The sequence below is a fragment of the Xiphophorus couchianus genome, chromosome 15 (assembly GCF_001444195.1).
Source record: "Xiphophorus couchianus chromosome 15, X_couchianus-1.0, whole genome shotgun sequence".
Classification (NCBI taxonomy): Eukaryota; Metazoa; Chordata; class Actinopteri; order Cyprinodontiformes; family Poeciliidae; genus Xiphophorus; species Xiphophorus couchianus.
In genome coordinates this window covers 10,137,340-10,158,926 of record NC_040242.1, presented here as the reverse complement: position 1 = coordinate 10,158,926, position 21,587 = coordinate 10,137,340, and the positions used below count along the sequence as shown (strand labels likewise).

Genomic DNA, 21,587 nt, shown 5'->3' with positions numbered 1-21,587 from the left:
TTAGTCTTCATTAACTCATAAATATTACAAATTAAATAAAAAGCTCAGCAACCGTGGTTTGAACCTTCACAGTGGGATGCGGCACAAAAGTCCTTCATTAACGTTTTCCTCTGCTTTCTGCTACCTCAGTTAATTCCTACTGATGTGGGTAAACAAACGCAAAGGACCTGCCAGGCCAAATCTCTCACCTCCCTCCATCCTTTCTTTCTTTCCTTCTCAATGCAGAACCATAAGCTGCAGTGCTTTACTTAAGTTGGCATTTATGAGCCTGGCAGTAAAGCTCCCACAGATCTCCCACAGAGCCAGTGTATGTGTGTAATCAGTGTTAAATCACTCCAGCCGAGCTCCTGGCTCTGCAAAAAGCATTTCCACAACAATAGACTTTGCAGTCATTCTTCTTACCATTTACAAATCAAACTTTGTGTGCAAGAGCCAATAGAGTTACAGGAAGTGTACACTTGGAGTCTCCTTTGCTTTACGCAGCAACAGTGAACAGATTACAATAACAGTGTAAAGAAAATGAAGCCTCTTTACCTTTACTTTCATGTTGTAAAATATCAGCATCCGTAAAACTTGATTTTTGCAAAGTTTAACAGAATTATTTTTTCTCAATCTGAACAATCAGGCATGATAAACAATTTAAATTAGAATATCCTTTTTTTGATGTGCTTAAAAGTCACCTCTGTTCCTCCTCCAGGCGGGCGATGATCCGCTCCAACTCGCCTCTCTCCTCCCTCTCAACAGCCTGAAGTATCTGGGCGGGGCTCTGCGGCTGGCTGGACGGGGAGCCCTCTCCACCCAGCGTCTGGCAGTACTGGATGATCAGAGCATGTTCATCATCCCTGTGAGAAGGGCAGAGTGTTAGGCGAGCAACGACCCCAAACATCCCGTCTGTGTCAGTGATCATTAGTTTAGGTTGAGGAGCATAAAGTTTTATTTTTTATAAGCTCTTTAAAATTTTATGACATAAAAAATGTTATGCAGAATTAAAGAATTAAGGCAGGAACTTAAATGAAAACATAAATTACTCTATTATGAAAAGACTTTTAAAGGAAAACGACAATGGGAACATTTTTGAAATAATTAGAAATGCACAGAGGTCGGCTAATGACATCTTTTTTTAATTTTTATTTGACCACCCATGATTGGCAAACACCAGATGTTGATCTCTACAATTGGATCTTTTTGCCAATCAGTGAATGCTAACAATGCATGTAGTTGATTTTTTTTTTTTTGATTGGACACAATGTAAAATGTATCTTCATGTAAATACACTGCTCAAAAAAAATAAAGGGAACACTTAAACAGGTGTTTAACACTTAAAGTGTTCCCTTTATTTTTTTGAGCAGTATAGATTTAATCATTTGTTTTGTAAATTGCATTATAATTAATTTGTTGTGAATCAGCATCATATAAATAAAACTAAAAAATTTAATTCACACAGGTTCTACTGACATCCAAATTAAGTATGTTATGTAGTGTTTTTATCTGCATAGTATTGATATCCTTTTACTCATAATTTTTGGTTAACATGTTTGATTTCTTAACATGCAAAGACCTAAAGTTGTGGAATGGATCATATAGAAAGAGGAATGATTTCATTTTCTTAGCTATTTTACTTTACTCAGTATGCATTATCTCAGTGCCTTTATTCATTTTAGCAAAATAAAAAAATGAAAGAAAATCAAAATTGTTTATCCACAGCCCTTAGTGAATATTGGTGCTAAAAGAAAAGGGCTGTGAATCCATTATTTTTATTTTAATACAAAAACATTAAGTCAATTAACCCAAAGAAAAAGTGTTACTCTTTTTCAGAAGTTATTGACCTAAACTTTTGGAAAAACATTGTTTTCCTCTTTCTGGCACACTTTTCTTACTTTGGTGTGTAGAAACAACTGGTGGAACGGACTATGATATAGAACATGAAGGAAATTATTCAAGTGCAAACATCTTCGCATTTTTCATCAAACTTTGAGGGAGCTAGTATCCTGAATTTTAGAAGTGTATCATTAGAAACAAGGTTCCTGTCACCATTTCATTTAAAACATAACTATTTATGAATTTATAAGTGGATGGTGACCTGCATGGTGGTCAGCTACCTACAAGCAGGAAGGTCCTGGGTTCAGGTTTTGCCGACGAGTTCATGTTTTTCTATGGATACGTTAATCCACAACACAAAAACATGCATGTTTTTTTGGGATCCTAATTTGCTCTTAGGTGTGTGTGCTTCAGCAACTGTTCTTCTCATTTGTCTAGTTTGTTGACCTTATGATTTAACCAGCCCAAAATGAACCACAAATCGCACCTATTCCTACATATTTTTCAGTTTCCAGACTCAAATTAGCAATTTTCACACTGTGCTACCAAGACAATAGCAGCAACTGTTGCAAACACCCTCATAAAATGATGTGGTGTGATGTTAAAGATCTTCAGCTATAGCATATCTGGTACAATGAAAGCTCCATAATCCCTAGTGGGACAAGTGCCAGTCTGAGCTATCTGATTATTACAGAAATAAAAGGAGAAATCGGCGACGGAGAGAGAATGGCAGAAGCAGAGCTCAGCAGGCAGATTAAAAGATATGAGGAAAGAGGAGAAATGGCTGCTGTCTGGTATCTGTATAAGTATTTATCTGTCATCTCAATGATAATGAGAAGAGGTGGCAGGTCTTCCTAGAGCCCAGCCATCACCTTTATTCTGAGGTATATCAAACACTGACAACCACACTTCAGGAAAAAGGGAAGAACGCTGACTTTTTAAATGATTTATTCACTGCTAAACTGACTTATTTTGAGAGGCAGTTTGACAGCTTGAAAATAAAGAAGAAATAAAGTTTGGCAGAGAAAGTTCAGTTGTGCTGCAGCTGCACATAAAGCTTTTTCTGAAGTGTGCTTCAACTGTCATCTTGCCATCTTAATAACGAAGAAAGTATATTTTTGTCTCATACATACACACAGTCGTGAAAGAAATTAGGACACACCATTACATATTCAGATCTTGCAAAGAAAATGTTAAGATATACATGTTGCTGATCTTAGCAATGAGATACTGTGAAGAAACTAAGGTGGGTTGTCTGGTGGTGAGGCTGGCCAGGTCCTTCTGCAGCAAAGCATCCCCAAACCATGACACTTCCACCTCCATGCTAAGAAGTTGGTTTTCCCTGGAATGGCGTATTTAGTTAAATAATTAAAATAAAAAATATTGCTGCTCATCGGTTCAATAGACACTATTTAAATAAATTCTGGGCTTTGTTCATGTTTTTAATTGGTAAACCTTTACAAGACCGTTATGGTTTTTCTAAAGAGAAAATGTTACATTCTTGTCCACTTTGCATATGTTAAACTTGTGCAGTATCTTTCTGATTGTAATGTGTTTTTGTAATGTTGTAAATCTATGAAAATAAATCTAATCTGAACTGTACAGGCAGTAAAGTTTCTTCAGTTTTTATTATTTCTCTAAACATCGGAAAACTTTCCAAACATGCTTTTATTGAGGCGTCTCATCCATGATGCATTACAATTCTTATTGGTTTAAAATTAATATTTAAAAAATATATATATATATATATTTGAAAAACAAACTTCTTTTACAGTTTTAGTCACTGCTTGAGTTATTGTAATTACACTGTGGTCATTAAATCATTGGGAGAAATTAGAGAAGTACTAAATCATTAATTAGAGAAGTACTAAAATGTAGGACAGCCCAGACCTTGGTAATAATTTATCAATGCACAGTAAAACAAAACAAAGTAAGTTAATCTAGACAATACAATAAACTTTCTATTGACTTTTGCCTCATATCACAAATAAAGCAGATAAGATTTAATTTTCTGGCCTATAAGATGGCATACTTGTCCTCGTTAACACATCCTTGTGTTAGAATAATCACTTTTTCTATGATTCAAGGCAATAATTTTAGATCAACACATAATAATAAACAAGTGTTATATTACTCTGACATTTATGAACTAAAAATATGAACACCAGGCACGTATTCTGGTTCATTGGTAATGTGTAAATTAATAAAGGCTGCTCGGAAGAGGAAATTGTTCATTTGAAATGTTTTACCATTTGACATCTTTGAATTTCAGCCAAGAGTTTAAAGTACATATTCAGAATATAAGTACTGCAGTTTACCTAATAAAAGAGATTATAAATATTCTCCCTTATAAAAGGCAGTAATTGCAGTTTTCCATGACCCTAAATTGAACTCAGAGAATCATAAATAAAGCTAATGAGAGCTACTCAAAAAGATATTTTGCCTCTTCTCACATAAAAGGACACAAAGAAGATGTTCGTCTAAAGTGAAGGGAGTTTTTGATTACTCTGCAGTTTCATGCTTTTCAAAGAACCCAGAGTTATATTCCTAACATTAAGATCTACAGAGAGAAAACAGAGCACCTCTTTGTACTGCATTTTCAGATTGCGGTTGCACAAGAACTGGTCCTAAACTAAGTAAAACCTAACTAAAAAGACTGATATTACAATTAATACCACAAAATACAGCAGATATTTTTAGTCTACATTGCCCAAACCTTATCATACTCAGCTTTTCTTCATGAAACAGTAAAGCTTCGTATGTATTAACATTTAGTAAGCTGCTTTTTAACAGCTCCCACAGTGTCGATAAATACCAATCAATATTTTTATTTTAGAATTAAGATCTCAGTATCTGGAGTGTTGTTTTTCTTTTTTTGCTTGTTTGTTTTTTTGGGGTTTTTTTTTTTTACATTTTCTGTCTTTTTAGGATCTCTAACCTCCACAATGTTTCAGAAAATTCTTTCTGGCATTTTAAAGTTCCACAAAAATGACAAATAAATAAAACTGAGATTGCAAGTTGAATTCCGCACATCTCCTGCTGCAACAGACAGAAATACAAACACACATGCACATTTCCCTCTGGAATATTCCTATGCTGTGACAGGACACACTGGGATGATGAAAAAAGGCTCCAGTTGAGAAACCTAAAATATGGCAGTAATGCTATATTCTGGGGACGAGAGACGGGGGTCCTGCACATACTGAGAGGCTAATTATGCATGTTTCTAGGGCCCGGCAGGCGAATCTGGAGGCAAACAGGAGGGGAATCATTACCAGTGAAAATGGGAACTATGGGGGGTAGAACTCCCTGCTATGAGATCCTGGGAGGAAGAGGAGAGGCCAGGGGTAGAAGCAGAACAAAAATAAGGTGGTAGAGCAGAGGAATTAAATGTAAATAATAGCTGTGGTAGATTGTGAATTTGAGTGTTAGTCCTGTTGAGGTTGAGTGCCTGCAGAGACTTTTTACTCAACAATAGAATCACATATCACAAAGCAAGCAGCCCCTCTTGGGCTGAATACAGCTGATGTATGAGCTGCACAAGCTAAGCCCAAGAGAGAAAGAGTGAGATATAAAGACATGGAGGAATGGAAAAAAATAAGACATGTATTAAGATGATGAAAGAAACGTGGAGGGTGATGAGATATGCTAAAAAAAAATTTCTTCATGTTTGATTCTAAATGGAGAGCCATATGCAAAATACTTAAAAACCATATTCAGTCCGAGTACCCAAAGAGTAAACCTAATTAGAATGCAATCAACAATAATGAAGGTGCATTGAAGAGAAAGAAAGATGGCAGAGTGAGATTAAAGCTGGCCTCAAAACCAATGTTTGGAGAAATTAAACAGAGAAGAACAAGAACAAAGAGCAACACACAAGAGAAGAAAAAAGAATCAGGTTGACGATTGTAAGTAAGCATTAACCAAAGCAATAATGACTAAACAGAGCTTTATCTGGAGGTCACAGAAAATACTAATTTACTAATTATGAATTCTCTTTTAGATAAAAAGCAATGCAAAACAAAAACAACACACTCGCTGAACCCAAACACACTCACAAGCCAATTATTGATATCACTGTAAAACCGTCAGCGAGTCCAGGACAGTGTTTGCAGGATTTGAACAATCAGAAAATGAGCCAAAACTCAAACATCCATGTAATTGGCAAACGCAATCATCCCTGTGAAACCGTGCCGATTTCCATAAACAGAAATCCTGCTACCTTCAGCAGTCCTGTCAAGCGTGGGCAAAATTTCTGTGGCATGTGTGACCTCACCAACCGACAGAGTGATCATGCAAATACGCCATCAAACCTGAGTTGGATAAGCTTTAAAACCTAAATTGTACAAAAATACATAAAAACTAAGAAAGGGGAGCGAAAAAGGTAAAATTTTAACAACTTTTTCAGCCAACAGAAGACTAGGGATGATCTTTAACTTCATAAGAAACCCCTAACCCGCATGTAGTAAAAAAGTTATTTAAAGAAAATCTAAAATAAAATCTTCTGCAAAGATACATTTGCCACTTATTTGACAGACTTTTGACTGCACTTGTTAAATGAAAAGAGACTAAAGCTCTAAAACAGCTTACTCGATGCAAAATCTTTGCATTAAAAGCAGAGAGATACATGCCTTTCAAACAGATGTAGTATGAAATACTCCATATTTTACAGACAAGCGTTGCCTTTAGGAACCTGCTGATGCCTTGTGGAGCAGTGATTGTGACTAAATGTTTCTGCTACCCAATTATCAGAAAACTACATATGAACAGCAATGTTCTGACTCCAAAATGATACAGCTCTTGATGCAATAATTGGTATGCCTGGTAAAGAGGTTTTCAAAGGCCTTTCAGATTGTTGTTATGGAAACTTCAAGATGCCAATCTTTGCCTATGCTCTCTCCTCTGTTGAATGGCAAAATAAACTGGAGTCCTCCCTTATTAGTCATGAGCCAGTTTTACGTTTTCTTTTTACTTTTTAATTATTGTCCTGCCTGAAGATACTGACTCAGGTGAGTATCTGTTATCTTATAATTATTTCCTGACTTGTGAAGATTAGGAAATTTCCATAGGAAGATTTTATAATATAACTCCAGGGAAATAGAGGGTCACAGATTACTAATTAACAATTTTAAGATACTTTGATCACCTAAAATAAAACATTAATTGAAAAACATTTAATAAAAAAAACATGATAAATTTGTTAAAAATTCAGATATATAATGAATGTACTCAACATGTTACATTTTCAAACATAGTTCAGATTGAGATTATGCTACTGCAACAATGCATTTATTTAAAGTTTTCACACATTTCTACGAGGTAATATCTATGAAGGGAGCTTTCTCCTTCCTGATCTGACATGTACATCTTTGTAGTAGCTAACATTAATCCTTCACAAGAGACACCTTAAGTATCTTAAAGCACCTTTTTAAATTTGTAATGCAAGGCAATATTTTTATAAGCAACAACGGCAGCAACAATGCCTCACATATCCTAATAGTGACATTAGTGGCCTTGATAAAATAATTGTAAGAGGCGAACCAAGGGAAGAAGTCCAGTTGCCAGTGAACAACAATAAGGTGATAAACAATTATTGCTGGAATTTTTACTCATGCCACTTTGACTGTGAACTCTGACTTCTGAAGACAAATTTAATGTTTCAGATTATTCTAATGTTGAATCATCTTCATAACCTTACAGGGCTTGCCTCAAAAATATGTTAAAGCTAACATAATAAATAAGGGGAACAAAAGTGCTTTATCATTTTAATGTTCAAATCTAGGAATAATTGTGCTTTGTTTTTTGCACATCTCTAAGAGTCAATAGGAGAACAGCCACATCCATTAATGGTGTTTTAAATACACTTTCTTACTGCTATTACCCTTCATCAAACCTTCATCTTCCTCACCTCATTAATGCTCTACTGTGTTCTGTCGTTTGTCGCTTTTCCTTTTTATGAGAAGGGATTGTTAATGGCTTCGGCTTCTGAAAATGCCACACTACACAGCACAAAAGGGAGCAGTGGTAATGTGTCTGTGCCACATTACCAAACTTACAAAACAAGAATATAAATCCCTCTCAGTTTCCATTGACACCTGCACACCAAAAATGTTACTTGCTTTTCTCTCTCTGCCCATCGATCCACTGAAGAACAATGAGTGGACAGCTATTAGAAGTCTTCAGAGCACTTTCTATTGCAAAGAAACTATTCCCTCTAGGATGTGATCCACATGATGCATCAGCAAGGGATGCAATCTAGAAAACAATAAAGCCAAATGTTTCATTTTATCCTTACTGAGGATTCTCACAGGTCTCAAACATTTTCCCAAGTGCCTTTCTGCAAATATTTCCTCTTTTAAACAGTTTCCGTTGTAGAAATCCCAATTCTATTCACCGTCTTTTAACATATAATGATGTAAAACTTTCAGCTCTCCAGATGGACACTTTTGTGAGTTTGATGTAAGCTGTTAGCTACATAAAACTGCCTTTTCCATTCAAAAAAATCTTTAACCCAAAATAAAAAGAGCTCCACTATTAACGTAGGACAATCTACAAAAATGTCTGCCTGTGAGCCAATTTCCACAAACATGTTTACATCAATAATCAGGAACTTAGTGCTTCAACATTACTTGTATAAAAAAAAATGTGTATTTTGATATAACTACAAATGCATATTTGAGAAACTAGATTTCAAGAGATAAATACAATTTTAAATATATATGTTTACATATTTGAATTTGACTGCTAAAACTTTAATAAAACACAGATGTTTAATTATTAGTTTCATGGATTTGTAAAGCTTTTATTCCGTTTGATTTTTGCTCTTTTAAACCCATCTTTGTCTCTTTTGAAGAACACATTTAGTGTTGATGACTTGGGCTGCAGACTTAAAAGAAAATCATGTAGTAGTGACAATATTGGCAAATATTCGAATAATAATAAAAGATAAGAAAATTAGTACTTTGGGCTGTAGGACTAAAAACTTTGAAAAAACACAACAAATCTCTACATGTTACAACAACATAACATAATTATCATGCTTCCAAAACATGTCATATTAAAAATGTGTAATTTTTGAATGAATTTAAACAAGCTCACATTTGTGTTATTGTTTCTAAGATACATTTGCTTAAAAAGTCTGAACATTGACATGATGTATTGCAGTATTTAGCATACTTCTTACACTATCACATAGTGTTTACAATCTGAAAGCGTTATAACTAATTTCCTCGCTCATACACTCAGTGCTCAGCCCTGCATGCAGAGCTCACCGTGGAGACAACTCGACTTAATCTTGTTGTTTTTGTGGCTAAATCATGAGCTTTCAAGCTCTTCAAATATGCCCAAATGATTTCCCATTTTTAAGAAGTTAATTTAATGCCTCCACTGTAGAGGCTAACTGTCATTCAGGAATGTACATGGCAATTTTTCATAATAGAGAACATCATTTATGTTTAGCATTAGAGTAGAGGGTACCAAGTACAATTTTTAGCATTCATTTGAAATTAAAACAAAAATGGTCTTGCAGGCTAAATACAATTAATTTAAACTCAATGAGAACTCTGATTGAAATATTATGTATGAGATGCAATTTAGAAAAAAAAAAAAACTTTAACACCCCACTTTACAGTTAGTGGAAATTATATTTTGTAGTAACAAGTCCAACAGTGAAATTAGTTGAAAATGACTTATGCATGATGACTTACATGCTTCCTGTAGCTGAGCTGCTGTCTGTGGGCAGAGATCCATTGGAGCGCTCCATCTGAGCCAACCTGAGGAAAAAAAAAAAACCCCAAACCACAGTTAAAAACCAAAGCATTCAAAGGCTGTTAGGAGATCATTAAAATACAGAACATCACTGTCGACAAACGAGGACATCAAGACCTCAGTGGGACACCAGTTAAAATGTAAAACGTGCAGTCAAGTCAGTGGGAACACAAACTGACAGAGAAATATAAAAAGATTTTCTCAGCTTGTGCATGCACATTTTATGTGTATGGTTTCATAAATGGAGACACAAACAGTGAGCAGCATGTGTGGATGATTATGCATGGCAGAGATGTGGCTGTGGGGAGGGAAGATAGATTTGGTAAAAACATTTATGTTTTCATAATCATAAATCCACTCAAAAGCAGTTATGTTAATGAAGTCAATTCACAGAGCTTGCATGCAAAATAACTCTACAAAACACAGTGATCAGGGGTAAAGTAATTCATGTATAATCCTCAGTGATTAAAATAAACTATGAAAGAATATGCATAGGAGGGATAAATCTCAGATCTTACCAGTATGTTCAAGCTACCGTAGCAGTGTAACAGCAGTGACTATATGTCATCTGAATTTATCATTCCCAGGGCTCAAATGTGTCTTTGTTAATGGCAGTACAGCCAACGAAGGTTAATGGTGTGTAGCCAATTAAAGGTTTCAGACCAGATAAAGCACTGCTGCATCAGATGACTCTTCATGATTAAAGTTCTGCCTGTAAGTACACCCCGACTTTTATTTTAACACAAATAATCCTTGCCCGCTTCAGGGGTTAACAGATTTGGACAGATAAGAAACTCATCTAACTTATCTGAGGGGTCATGGTTTACCGATTTAACTTTTCAATATGTTGAACTTACAGATAACACAGTGTCCAGGAAGCTGAACATTAGTTTGGCTACGATTCTAATAGTGACGGGCGGGGGGGGTGTGGGCGTGTGTGTGTGTGCGTGTTGGTTACTGCAAGCTTCTTTGAAGCTGGCATCTGAAGGCTGCTCTGATCACAGCAGAAAAAACTGAATGCCATCAGTCAAAGACACGGATTAAGTTGGAGGTCGGCATACAACAGATTTTTTAAATTATTTGACATTTAAAAAGATGCAAACAAAGGAGAAGAAAGTAATGTTGATGTCTGTTTGGATAAATCATGAAGACACCAACAATACATTCCACCAAATTATTGGTACTAAAGAAGAATTTATATCTAGTTGCTTTCTTGTCATACTTGAATATTTCAGATAAAACAAATTTTAATATCAGACAAAGATAGTTCAAGTTTTTGTGGACTGATGAGACAAAGGTATTTTGTAAGGTATATCAGGTGAACTTAAGTTATACAGCAGGAAAATTACTTCAGGTACACAGGGAAGTCCACCTCTCACCTGCTCACAAAGACTAAGTCCTAGTTAAAGTCTAGACTTGCCAATGTGCCAATATTGTAAATAGTTGACTATTAGTTTTAGGGGGAAATTACTCTTCAAAGAGAGATGCATTAGTTTAGATAACTTTGTCTGTTTAAAAAATGAAAACATGGTATTTTAAATATTCTACATTACATAAAAGTTGTAAGTGAGGTAAAAGTCAAACCAGGAGGAATCTGTAAAGGAGCAAATACCTTTTTATGACAATGTTTATTAATGGACATGTTTAACTGTTTGGCTAATAAGCCTGCCACATGAAAAAGGACAAGTGCAAAACTGGAATAAGACCTGGCAGAATTACTTGTTGAATGAGTTACAGGAGCAGGGCCACTGGATTCAGTTACTTGTTTTAAAAAATGAGTGATTAAAACAAATACTTAAAGAAAAAACTGCTAATAGCAGAAGTCACAAAGGGCAAATTGTAGACCCCTTGGAGCCTATTAAAATACAACATTAATGTTATGTAACAACATTTAATAACAAATATTTGAAAAATACTGAAACCCACTGAAACTTCTCATAACTCAGCATGGTTTCCATCTCAATATGCACCAAAACTGTTTTCTGCATCTCAAAGATTCAATCCAGCAAAGATAAAAAAAAAGAGAGTCATCTAAAGGCTAAATTGGATATGAATTAGTTTGAAAACAACCAATAATGAATCCAGCAAATATATTATTCTAAAATAATAGCAATAAGTATGTTTTAGGGAACAATGGCTCCACGAAGTTAAGGTGTGATTAGCTGCTCAGCTGCTCTTTGATGGAAAACTGAAGTGTTTAAATCAGAATTCAAAGACAATTTTAGCACATAAATCAAAGTAAAAAGGTAATTTTTATCTCCAGATTAGAAGCAATTTGCTTGGCTTTGTTGTCTCTGCTCACTAAATTCTTGAGTTTCAAAACAAAAAACATCCATTTTTGATTTTTGTCACCAAGCTTTCCATCTTCCTTGTTGAGCCCTAAGATTGGTTTAGATAAAATCTTAAGACAAATAAAGAGCTAAATTGTATTCCAAAATCTTTCATTTGTATTCTACTGTTTACTGAAGCTAAAAAAAAAATATGAATATGTTTTTCAGCGCATGTTAAGAGATGTTTGTTGATGTTTCTTTTCTCCACTATGTCTTTTTTCTTGCCATTTTTCCATAATTACCAGATTTCTGGACTACACAACCTACCAACAGATACTTGGAATGTGAATCTCTACAGCTGCCTACAGATGTCAGGAGTCTTTTGGCTGAATTTTATTTATGCTTTCCTTGCCCAATCTGTGAGTTTAGGTGATAATTAGGTATGAATAGGCCTGTCACGATAGCAAATTTTGCTGAGCGATTAATTGTCTCAAAAAATTATTGCGATAAACGATAATATTGTCTGAAGACCTTTTTACACTGATTTAATGGAAATGATGTAATAATGATGTGATTTCCTGCCAAAGATTGATACACTTTATTTTCAAGAGAATATTTAACACTGGAACTGATAAACAAAATAAACAAAACAACCAAAAACAAAATGGATTCTCAGTCTCCATTAATAAAAAATGTACTTGATAAAAACTAAACAACATAAAGCCAAAGTGGAAATAAATCGTGCATTCAACCAAAAGAGGGCAGATTATGAAGTCTGTATATTATGTTGCCCTTCAGTAATAATTAGATTTAAATAGAGAAGATGGGCACATCCACTACCTGATGCAATAGTTCACACTACATGATTTTTTGCTCCTATTTATCCCCTTATAACAATCTTAAAACGTTGGTCTTTCTAAGATTGTGTGGTGTGTTATGGTAGATCATCGTTGCCGCTCCGATCCAAATCAGGGGTTTTCCCGACTGGGAGCTTTAACTATACCTGTTGAATGTGACAGGCAGCCAATCAGAAAGCACGGATTCTCCTCTGTGTTTTCTGAGGGGAAATTACGGAGGGGAATCCCAAACAGCTGACACGGCGCAACCCGAAGTCCAGCGGACATTGGAGATGATATGTGGAAACAACATTAATGTTTATTCAACATGCAAAGAATATAGAAATGACAAGAGGAGGAGTTGGAGCGAAATTGTTACTGCAGTTGATAAACCCGGTAACTTTTCAGCTGTTCTTCGTTAACGTGACGTAAATAGGTTATAATGATTTTCATTCAGTCAGGACTGACACTAGCCACATGCATTGCAGGTAGATTGTAGTAAAGCATTGATTAATGTCTGGTTTTAAAATTAGTTAACTGAACTTGTAACCATTATTTTGTGCCCATTGTTGGACACCACACGGCAGGAACGAACCCGATCGAACCGTTATACCTAGGATTTCTGTCGGCTAATGTTTGGTCTGTCAGGTTTTAAAAATGGGCCGACAATCGGCCGACAGCTGTAAGATCGTGTCCTGTGCTGCTGGGCTTTACACTAAGGAAATGAGGAAGGGAGGGTCAGTGGAGAGCACCGGAGTTGAGCCTTTTTTCATTCAGTCATCAACAGAAAGAGAAAAGGCCGGAAGAGACGATAATGGCGATAATTGAAATGACGTTGATAGTTTTAATTTATCGTACGATTAATCGATTTATCGTTTATCGCGACAGGCCTAGGTATGAATACTTTTTCATGTCTGCCCTTAGTCAATATCCATATCCTACTTTATAGCTTGTATTTAAACTACAGATTGAATGGCAGTGCAACCAAAATAGGAACAAGTATCTTTCAAAGATAACTGAGTAGAACACCACATTTCAACAGTTTCCAGTGCAACATTAATAGTTCTAAGAGCGGGTGGATGCAAAGATTTGGGTACCTTGTCAAAAATTACAGAAAAAAACAGACCTAATTTCCAAAAGGCAAAAAATTGAATATGAATGCCTTCAATATTTCAGTGAGCATAATTCATAAAGCTTAGGATTTCACATATTTTGCCTTTTCCTAACTATGACTGCCACTGCCCTAACAACTTATTTAAAGACCAAAGCCTTGTCTCTTGACACATCAAAATTCTTTTGATGTGTCAAGCAGTTTCTGTTTTCTTCTCTTGTGCCTTAAAGTTGTACAAAAACCTCTACGCTGTTCCTTCCTAATATATTCAAAATGTTTCATCTTTAAATTTGAGACATTTGGTGATTAGTTTATCATCTATTGGCATTTTCCACAGCCTTACAAATCGTGTGAGTATTTGCATGGCCCCCTGTGCCACTGGAATTGATGAGATGTTGACAGGAGATTGCAGAGCATACCTGCTGGCATACTGCTCTATCCTGGAGTGGGTGTCGTCGTGAGAGAGCTGAGGTGTCTGGGACAGCCTGGAAAATGAATGGAGTAATGGAGATGGATGAGATTCGGCGTGCTCACACGGCCTCGTTAAAACAGAAACTCACGAGCACATGCACACACACAAGCATTCACACACTCACAACCTAATGGCCCCACACAGCTTCACCTAGAAACAAATCAGATGATCGTACAGAGAGAGAAATATGAGAGTGGGATGATCTACGGAGCATTTGGATGCTTTTTGACAGGCTGGCGGGGATGAGACACTGTATTCTAGGTGGTTGCTTTAACGAGAAGAGGAAAGTGAGAAAACGGCGCAAGTTTTTTTCGTCCCCTGTTTTCAGTCAGATGTTCAACCAGTGGATCAGGCAGAAAAGCAGGCGGTCAAGCAACATGCAGTGAAAACTTAGGTGATTTGAGGATTTCGGTGGTGGGGGATGAGGTGCTGAGTGAGGAGTGAAAGGACCAAAGGGAGGTGTTGTTTAAAGGCATTCCAGTCTGGAGACGGGGTGTAGTTACTGGTGGCTCATACTCACTCATACTGCTCCGGACACATGCTGATGAGAGTGACGGGACTGTAAGAGAAACCGAGGGAATGAGGGAGAGGGAGTAAAGGCACCACAAAACAGTTTTAGGGTCAAAATCACTCAGTGGGTCTGAGAAAGAAAACACAGCAGATGGAGGAAGAAGAGAAGGAGGAAAAAAAAAACTCCTCTCGATATATGTGCATCTAGTTGCTGAGCAGCTGGGCTCAGCATATGGGGAAGAGATGTTATACAATCAAGAATATATGTACACACCACAAAAAACACTTCAAACTCTTTCATATGAGAAAAGACATCAATAAAAAAAAAACATTTGAGCTTTTGCACATTTACAATAATGTACAAAAATCCAGAATTGAAGAATGCTTGTGTAAAAATAGGAAAAAACCTGTCTTTAGACATTCACCTTTCCAGTCTCTCATAACTTCTTCTACTTTAATACAGGGATATAAACTCAGAAGATAAAAAAAAAATTCAATAAAACATGTTTTCCTCTCCCAGAGGAAGCCAACTGGTGGTTTATTTTATTTTATGTTTAGTGTTTTTCCCTCTGCAGTAGCACAAGCAATATTCAGTAAAAATGAGCAGTGATTTGTTTATTTGCAAGTTGAATTCAGGATATCAGAAGATAGAGCAGAAAGCAGAGAAATGGGAGTGAGGAAAATATTGAGATTGGAAGAAGGCAGCTTCTGAAGAAGGCAGCACAGAAACTCTGTGTGCTCATGTCTTAAGATCAGGACATCGAGTTGGCCTTTCGAAAGTATGAGTACTTTGACAGGAACAATTTGCTTTCACTTGAAGATGCTTGAAATGCGTTATGTGGCATCTTTCTTCACTTTTACATTGAAGGAAAGGTTCACAATGAAGGCAGGAGTTTTTGCTGTCATTATGGAGTCTGCTAAACATCTGAACAGAACAGGTTTGCAGTCAAACAGATGAATGAATATAATCAGAATGAGGGACACTAAGATTTTTATTCAAGATCAAAAATGTTTTGTTTAGTAAGAAACTTTAAGTCAAAAATTTAAAGCTTTCTAAGAGGAGTGTGTGGATAATAACTCCATCGCCTTGGCAGCACTTAGGAAGCTCTTTGGTTGTCGTTTTCCTCCAGCTACTTTTGAAAAAATATGAAAATGCTGACTTTGAAAAAGCAAAAAACTACTAAAAGAGCCCATGTCTTTTTTCATCACCTTATGCATTTGTCATATCTGCACAACATGTGCTTTCCTGTTTTGTCTCAGGGTTTTTTTTTCCTTCAAGGTGAATGCCCTGAACAGCTTCCAAAAGAATCAATTTGGTCCATCGTGATGTGGTAGTCATTTTGTCACTGTTGGCACTGTTTTTTTTTTCTGCGTTCTCTCTCCCTCGTTTTTTGTCAGCGGTAAAAAAACCATCTGTGCATGCTGACACCTCAACCTGTCGGATTGAGAGAGACAGCTAGAGGGCTGGAACGAAAATTCAGCAAATATATGAACCAGTCGCTTACTGACAGATACATCTTTAAATGAATTCCTCTTAAGAGGAACTAAAAGCAATGAAAGCAAATAACAGCAAATATAATGAGAAAATTTAAATGTAATATCCCTACTCTTTATTTTGCTAAGCCATGTTTGCTAGTGTTAACTTATTGAAAGCAACAAATGCTGAAAGTAAAAAAAGGAAATTAAATTAAAGTCATAACCTGGGAAGATGAACCACAAAATATCCACTTACCTGAATATCAAAAAGAGCGTCTGTTGTGAGATAGATTAATAATCTGCAAAATGTTTTCATAGGGTTTAAATGTTTATGAATTTTCAAGCAAATCTAAGAATTAAATTTACTGTTTAACTCAAGCTGTGTTATGTAAATTACAACTTAGGTTTTATCAAACAGATTTTAAAATTAAATATGAAATAAAATAACTACTTTCTGTGCAGCAGTAGTGCCGCTATTGAGAACATTAATACTTTCAACCAGCAATTTATAAATTAATCTTCAAACCCATCAACGCCTTTGCAAACGTCTGAATCATGTCATGAAGGGTGAATAGTAAAAAGGTTAAAAAAAAACCCCAAAAAAACAAACAAAAAAAACAGCTTGGTTCTTTCAAATTATCAAATATAGCTGTGACAAATCCAAAATCCCATCTGGTGTGACATGAAGCAAAAAACAGTAGAGAGGTGAGAGTAGGTGGTGTTTTGCTCTCTCTCGGGAAGAAAAACAGAGTGGGTGGAATAAAAAAAAACCCAGAGAAAGTAAAGAAGAGAGAGGCTAGGAGTTTTAGGGAGGGTAATTATTCAAAACCTAATCTTGTTTTCTCTTCTGACACTACATCAATACAAACATTTGAAAATTCTTGTAACTCTTGTCACAATACAAGGAATATACAAGTTTAGAGTAACTGAAAATATCAAGCCTATTTTTATTGAAACGATCTAGTGTAGCTTACAACAATAACAGTAAAGGACTATGATTTCAAAGGTAGGATTACGTACAGTGAGGTTATTTCCTTTTCAGACAGTCTAAATATAAGATTACTGTGTTCACAGTCTTGATAGTGTAGTGTTCACTTGAGACCAAATGTAGTGAAAGAAACTGTAAAATGATCAATAAATCCACTCTCCACTCCCTTCTGCTGCTTTTTAAAAAAAGATCCCTTTCAAAAATATGTTTTCCCCTTTAAGGACATTTATCAAGGAAAAAGCTCGGTAGGAGTCATTTCACTGTGCTGAGGGTTAGGAAGTGAACCAAGTAAGGTGGGAGGTGAGGAGGAGGACGAATAAGGATGGTAAGTGCAATCCATCTAAGTGGTAACTGTGGGCAACTTTAAGTTATGAGACCGCTTTTGTACATCTACATGTGAGTCATCCTGGGAGCCGAGATGCAGCTGAACATGTTGCAAAACTAACAAAGGAACAGTGAAAAATAAACAGGAGGAGGGAACACATAATGGCATTTCCCACAATGATACTGAGCGACTAAAGAGAAAAATCATTTGAGTTCTGTAGCAAAGATGGATAAAATGAGATGAGATGAGATGTGCAGTCCGGGCATTTGCCTAATATGGCTCAAGTTAAACAGTTTTCCAGAAGGATTTACAAAGCTTGGCAGAAAAGAAATAAAGCTACCAATATTGTGGTGGATGTAGCAGAAATATTATCTACTTCAGAACCATATATCCACAATACAACACTGTTTTTTTGTTCTGCAGACCTGCTACTTTTGGGGGATTTTGTCTTTTTAACATGGAGTGCATGTTATTCCATCTTGTCTAACACTGAATTTGCCATGTTTTGACATTATCAGCACATCACAAACATCTTATAGGGTGAAAGACTTTAGAGCTATTCTAAAGTCTTATAAGCCGATTGGATAAAAAGTCCAATCGGCTTATAATTATCAGTGATTGGGTAACAGGAGGAACCTCATCTCTATATTCACTTCATGTTTAGCAATTTATACTCAAGCTAAACTGAAACATCAGAGTCACTTACGTCTCCATGTTGTCTCCCTCTAAGACTGTCTGGACTGGCAGGTAACCCAGCCGCGGATGCTTGGCAAAGTACTTTTTCGATCGGAATTTGTTCTTCAGCACTTTGGTGAAATCTCTCATGTCCTCGCCTGATGTTGTCTGTAACAGGGAATAAAGAATGCAGAGTGTTTCTTGTATGGATAAAGCATTTCCACAGTCTCTTGTGAACATGTAATCAAGATCAGCATTTCTGTGGAAGTAAATTAGTCTGTTAATTAGACAGCAAGCAAAGGTGTTTCTCCTGCAGAAGCAATTTCAGCCACGCAAGCAAACAACAAATTAGCACAACAGCCTGACCAGAGGGAGAGTAAAATCCCTTTCCAAGGGATTTATACAAACACACAGACATTCACACACATCCAGGCCAAAAATAAAAAAACAGCTTCAACAGATGACGGATATGTGTAACAGGCTTGTTAAAGCTCACATGGCTTACAGGCTAATCCACACAACTTAAGACGGTAGCTTGAACAAATCACCAGCACGTACAGAGCAGCTGCACGAAAAAAGCCAGTGCTTCATTAAATCTCTCCTGTGACTTTGCCGACATGCCATCTTAGATATTGGAAGCCTAATAGGCCCATATTCTTATCAACTTATACACTGTCTAGCTAAAGTGTTGACATGCCTTGAACATTTTCACAATTTGTCACATAACCACAAACTTAAATTAAATTTTTATTTTATTTTATCTATGTAATTGTGAAGTAGAAGAAAAAAGATAAATGTTTTTTTTTATCAAAAAAATCTGAAAAGGATTGCACTCTTGTGTGTTCAACCTCTTTTGCTCTGATAACCCCAACTTAAATAAGTGTAACCAAGTGGAAAATAAAGTCCATTTGTTTGCTTGGTTGTAATTCAAATACAGAGGTTCTGTGAGGACAGAAGCAGGCCATAGGAACTCTGCAACTCGGGTTGAAGAAACTAGCATGCATACATGTCACAAATCTGGACTTTAAGACAGAATAGCAAGAAGAAAACCATAAATATCTCCATTACCAATTTGCCATAAGCCACATAAGAGGCGTGTAAGAAGATGCTCTCGTCATACAAGGCCAACATCAAATTTTTGGTCCATATGGAAAATGCCATGTGTGCAGGAAAACCAAGACTACCCATTACCTTGAATAAACTACATCAATTATAAAAGATTTACATATAATTGAAGAAAACATGTCAAAGACTGGACTAGTACTGAGCCTGGGGAGGAGGTTTACCTTCCAGAAGAGCAACACTCTAAACAAACAGCCAGAAGTACAAAAACAGGATATACGAAAAAATTCAGCCATCCAAAGCTGGCAGACACAACCCCAAAAAATGTGCAGCCCAAGATTGTTTAATAAAGAATCAATAAAAGAAAGCTGAAACCAAATGCATAAATGCAAAATGTATTTGCCTTCCTCCGAATGTATTGGCCTAAGTAATTTTTTGTCAAAAGATGATTGAGGCAAGAAAAAAATCACTTTTGGGAGAAAATGACTGATGCCACTATTTTAGGAATGTGATGATTTAAACCCATGCATCATCATTCTCTCCCCTTTAAACATTACCTAATACTTTGTCTTTGTCTGTCACAAAAATCCTAGTATATTACTGTTTGTGGTTTTCAATGTCACAAAAAAATGGAGAAATTTAAGGACTTTGAATAGTTCTGAAAAGAACTGTAAGTGAAAAATGCAGCACAAGAGCTGCAAAGAGAGCCCAGCGGAAATAAATCAACAAGTCAGAGTAATATAGTGGGTGTTATAATCCCTAATATGTTCCCCATGGGAATTTGTTTGCAACACTTCAACAAATATAAATCCTCCAAAATGACAGCAGACATATTAGCTGTAGAATTTGAACTACAACAACACAGCCCCTTAGGAAAGGTAAAAGCTTAAAGTGAGAGACAAAACAAATTAAAACTAGGACATTTTCTCCAGCACAAAATTTATAAACTAATGAAAGGCAATATTACAGCTATAAAATAAACAATAGGACAAATATGAGGATAAATGGTATTCAGCAGCTGCACAGAATCCAGCTAAAGTCAATTTAACAGTCCAAGTTTGTCAGACACGGTGTATGATTCAATGGAAACGTGAGAAGCTTGACATGAACAAATGTGATTATATATTATATTGACATTTTCAGGGTAAAATACAGTAAAAATATCACAACTGTTTAATAAAGTTGTGGTGAATTGTGACATTTGAAATGAAGAAGTGAGTTGATTCTGTTTTTGCGCGCTCTCATAGAAATTACATTTTTCAGTCCAACGTGTTTTTCCCCAGTCTCCATCACCTAAAGGATCAATAAATCTGGGTCAAGCTTGATGAGCGAGCTTCATGTTCAACTTTCACAGCTTCTAATCGAAAGTAAACACCTTTCAAGGTTCCTCTGCTTTTGTTCCTACAACCAACCCAACATCGATCTGTGTGTGTTAGGACGTTATTTCAGCTGCAAAACAATTTTGTGAAAACAGGCCTTTATATAAGATCCTTTTAGATGTTATATTTTCTTGGTTTCCAATCATACATATCGTTGTATTTTCTCTTTGCCTTCTTAAATACGTTTCACTCTTTAAGTGCAGACTTTGTAAACTACATAAACAAAACTTGCTTGCTAAAATATAGAGAGCACAAACCAGCTGCTTTTCACTATTTGAATACATTTGGTTCCATTCATTGTTTCATAATTAATTTTGAAAGTTGTTTATGCTGAAAAGCCTTCAGCCAGCCTCCTGCAGTCAAAACAGTTTCAGAAGGTGAAAAGTTGTGGCTGCTTACTAGCAAGCAAATAGAATAAAAATCAGCATTGTTGCTGTTAGGTTCAGATACCCCATTAGTCTGTGATCTTTCTGGATAATTTTTTTCTCAGGCATTGTCCAGCATGCTATCCCAGATATCGCTTTCCTCCCAAACGGACCACATCTGTGCCGCACAGATGGCACAATGTGCCATCATTTCATTCTTATCAGCAAAGTTCTGCCAAACAAAGTCAATCTTTTACAGCTGCGCTGGTTGTTCAGCGCCACGCTCAGAGTCGGTTTGAGATCTGTCCTTGCTCTGCTTCTAACAGTGTAGCTGGTCTCTGCAGATAGTCACAGGGCATTTGCAAAGACATGGCAGAAAATTTGAGAGAAGTCAAGAACACAATTTTCTTCCCCCAAGCAAAGAAACTCATCATATGCAACTGAAAGACAACAATTATTACAATACCCACTCAGAATTTAAGCTACATTGCTGACAAATGCAGAAAAGTGAAGGGTAAATCTTATTTGTATAT

The 21,587-nt window shown here is 36.1% G+C and overlaps 1 protein-coding gene across 9 annotated transcripts in view; it reads right to left on the bottom strand.

Annotated features, from left to right (window-relative positions):
- utrn (utrophin) overlaps positions 1–21,587 on the bottom strand; it is a 181,236-nt gene that overhangs the window by 9,818 nt on the left and 149,831 nt on the right. For 6 of the 9 annotated variants that reach the window (XM_028040704.1, XM_028040702.1, XM_028040708.1 and 3 more), the window contains 5 exons: positions 18,280–18,416; positions 14,795–14,833; positions 14,222–14,287; positions 9,525–9,590; positions 681–842 (listed from right to left, as the gene is read on the bottom strand). In XM_028040704.1, the coding sequence (XP_027896505.1) occupies positions 681–842; positions 9,525–9,590; positions 14,222–14,287; positions 14,795–14,833; positions 18,280–18,416 (470 nt within the window). The remainder of the gene's footprint in view (positions 1–680; positions 843–9,524; positions 9,591–14,221; positions 14,288–14,794; positions 14,834–18,279; positions 18,417–21,587) is intronic. The other 3 variants (XM_028040705.1, XM_028040706.1, XM_028040707.1) reach the window with 2 other exon arrangements.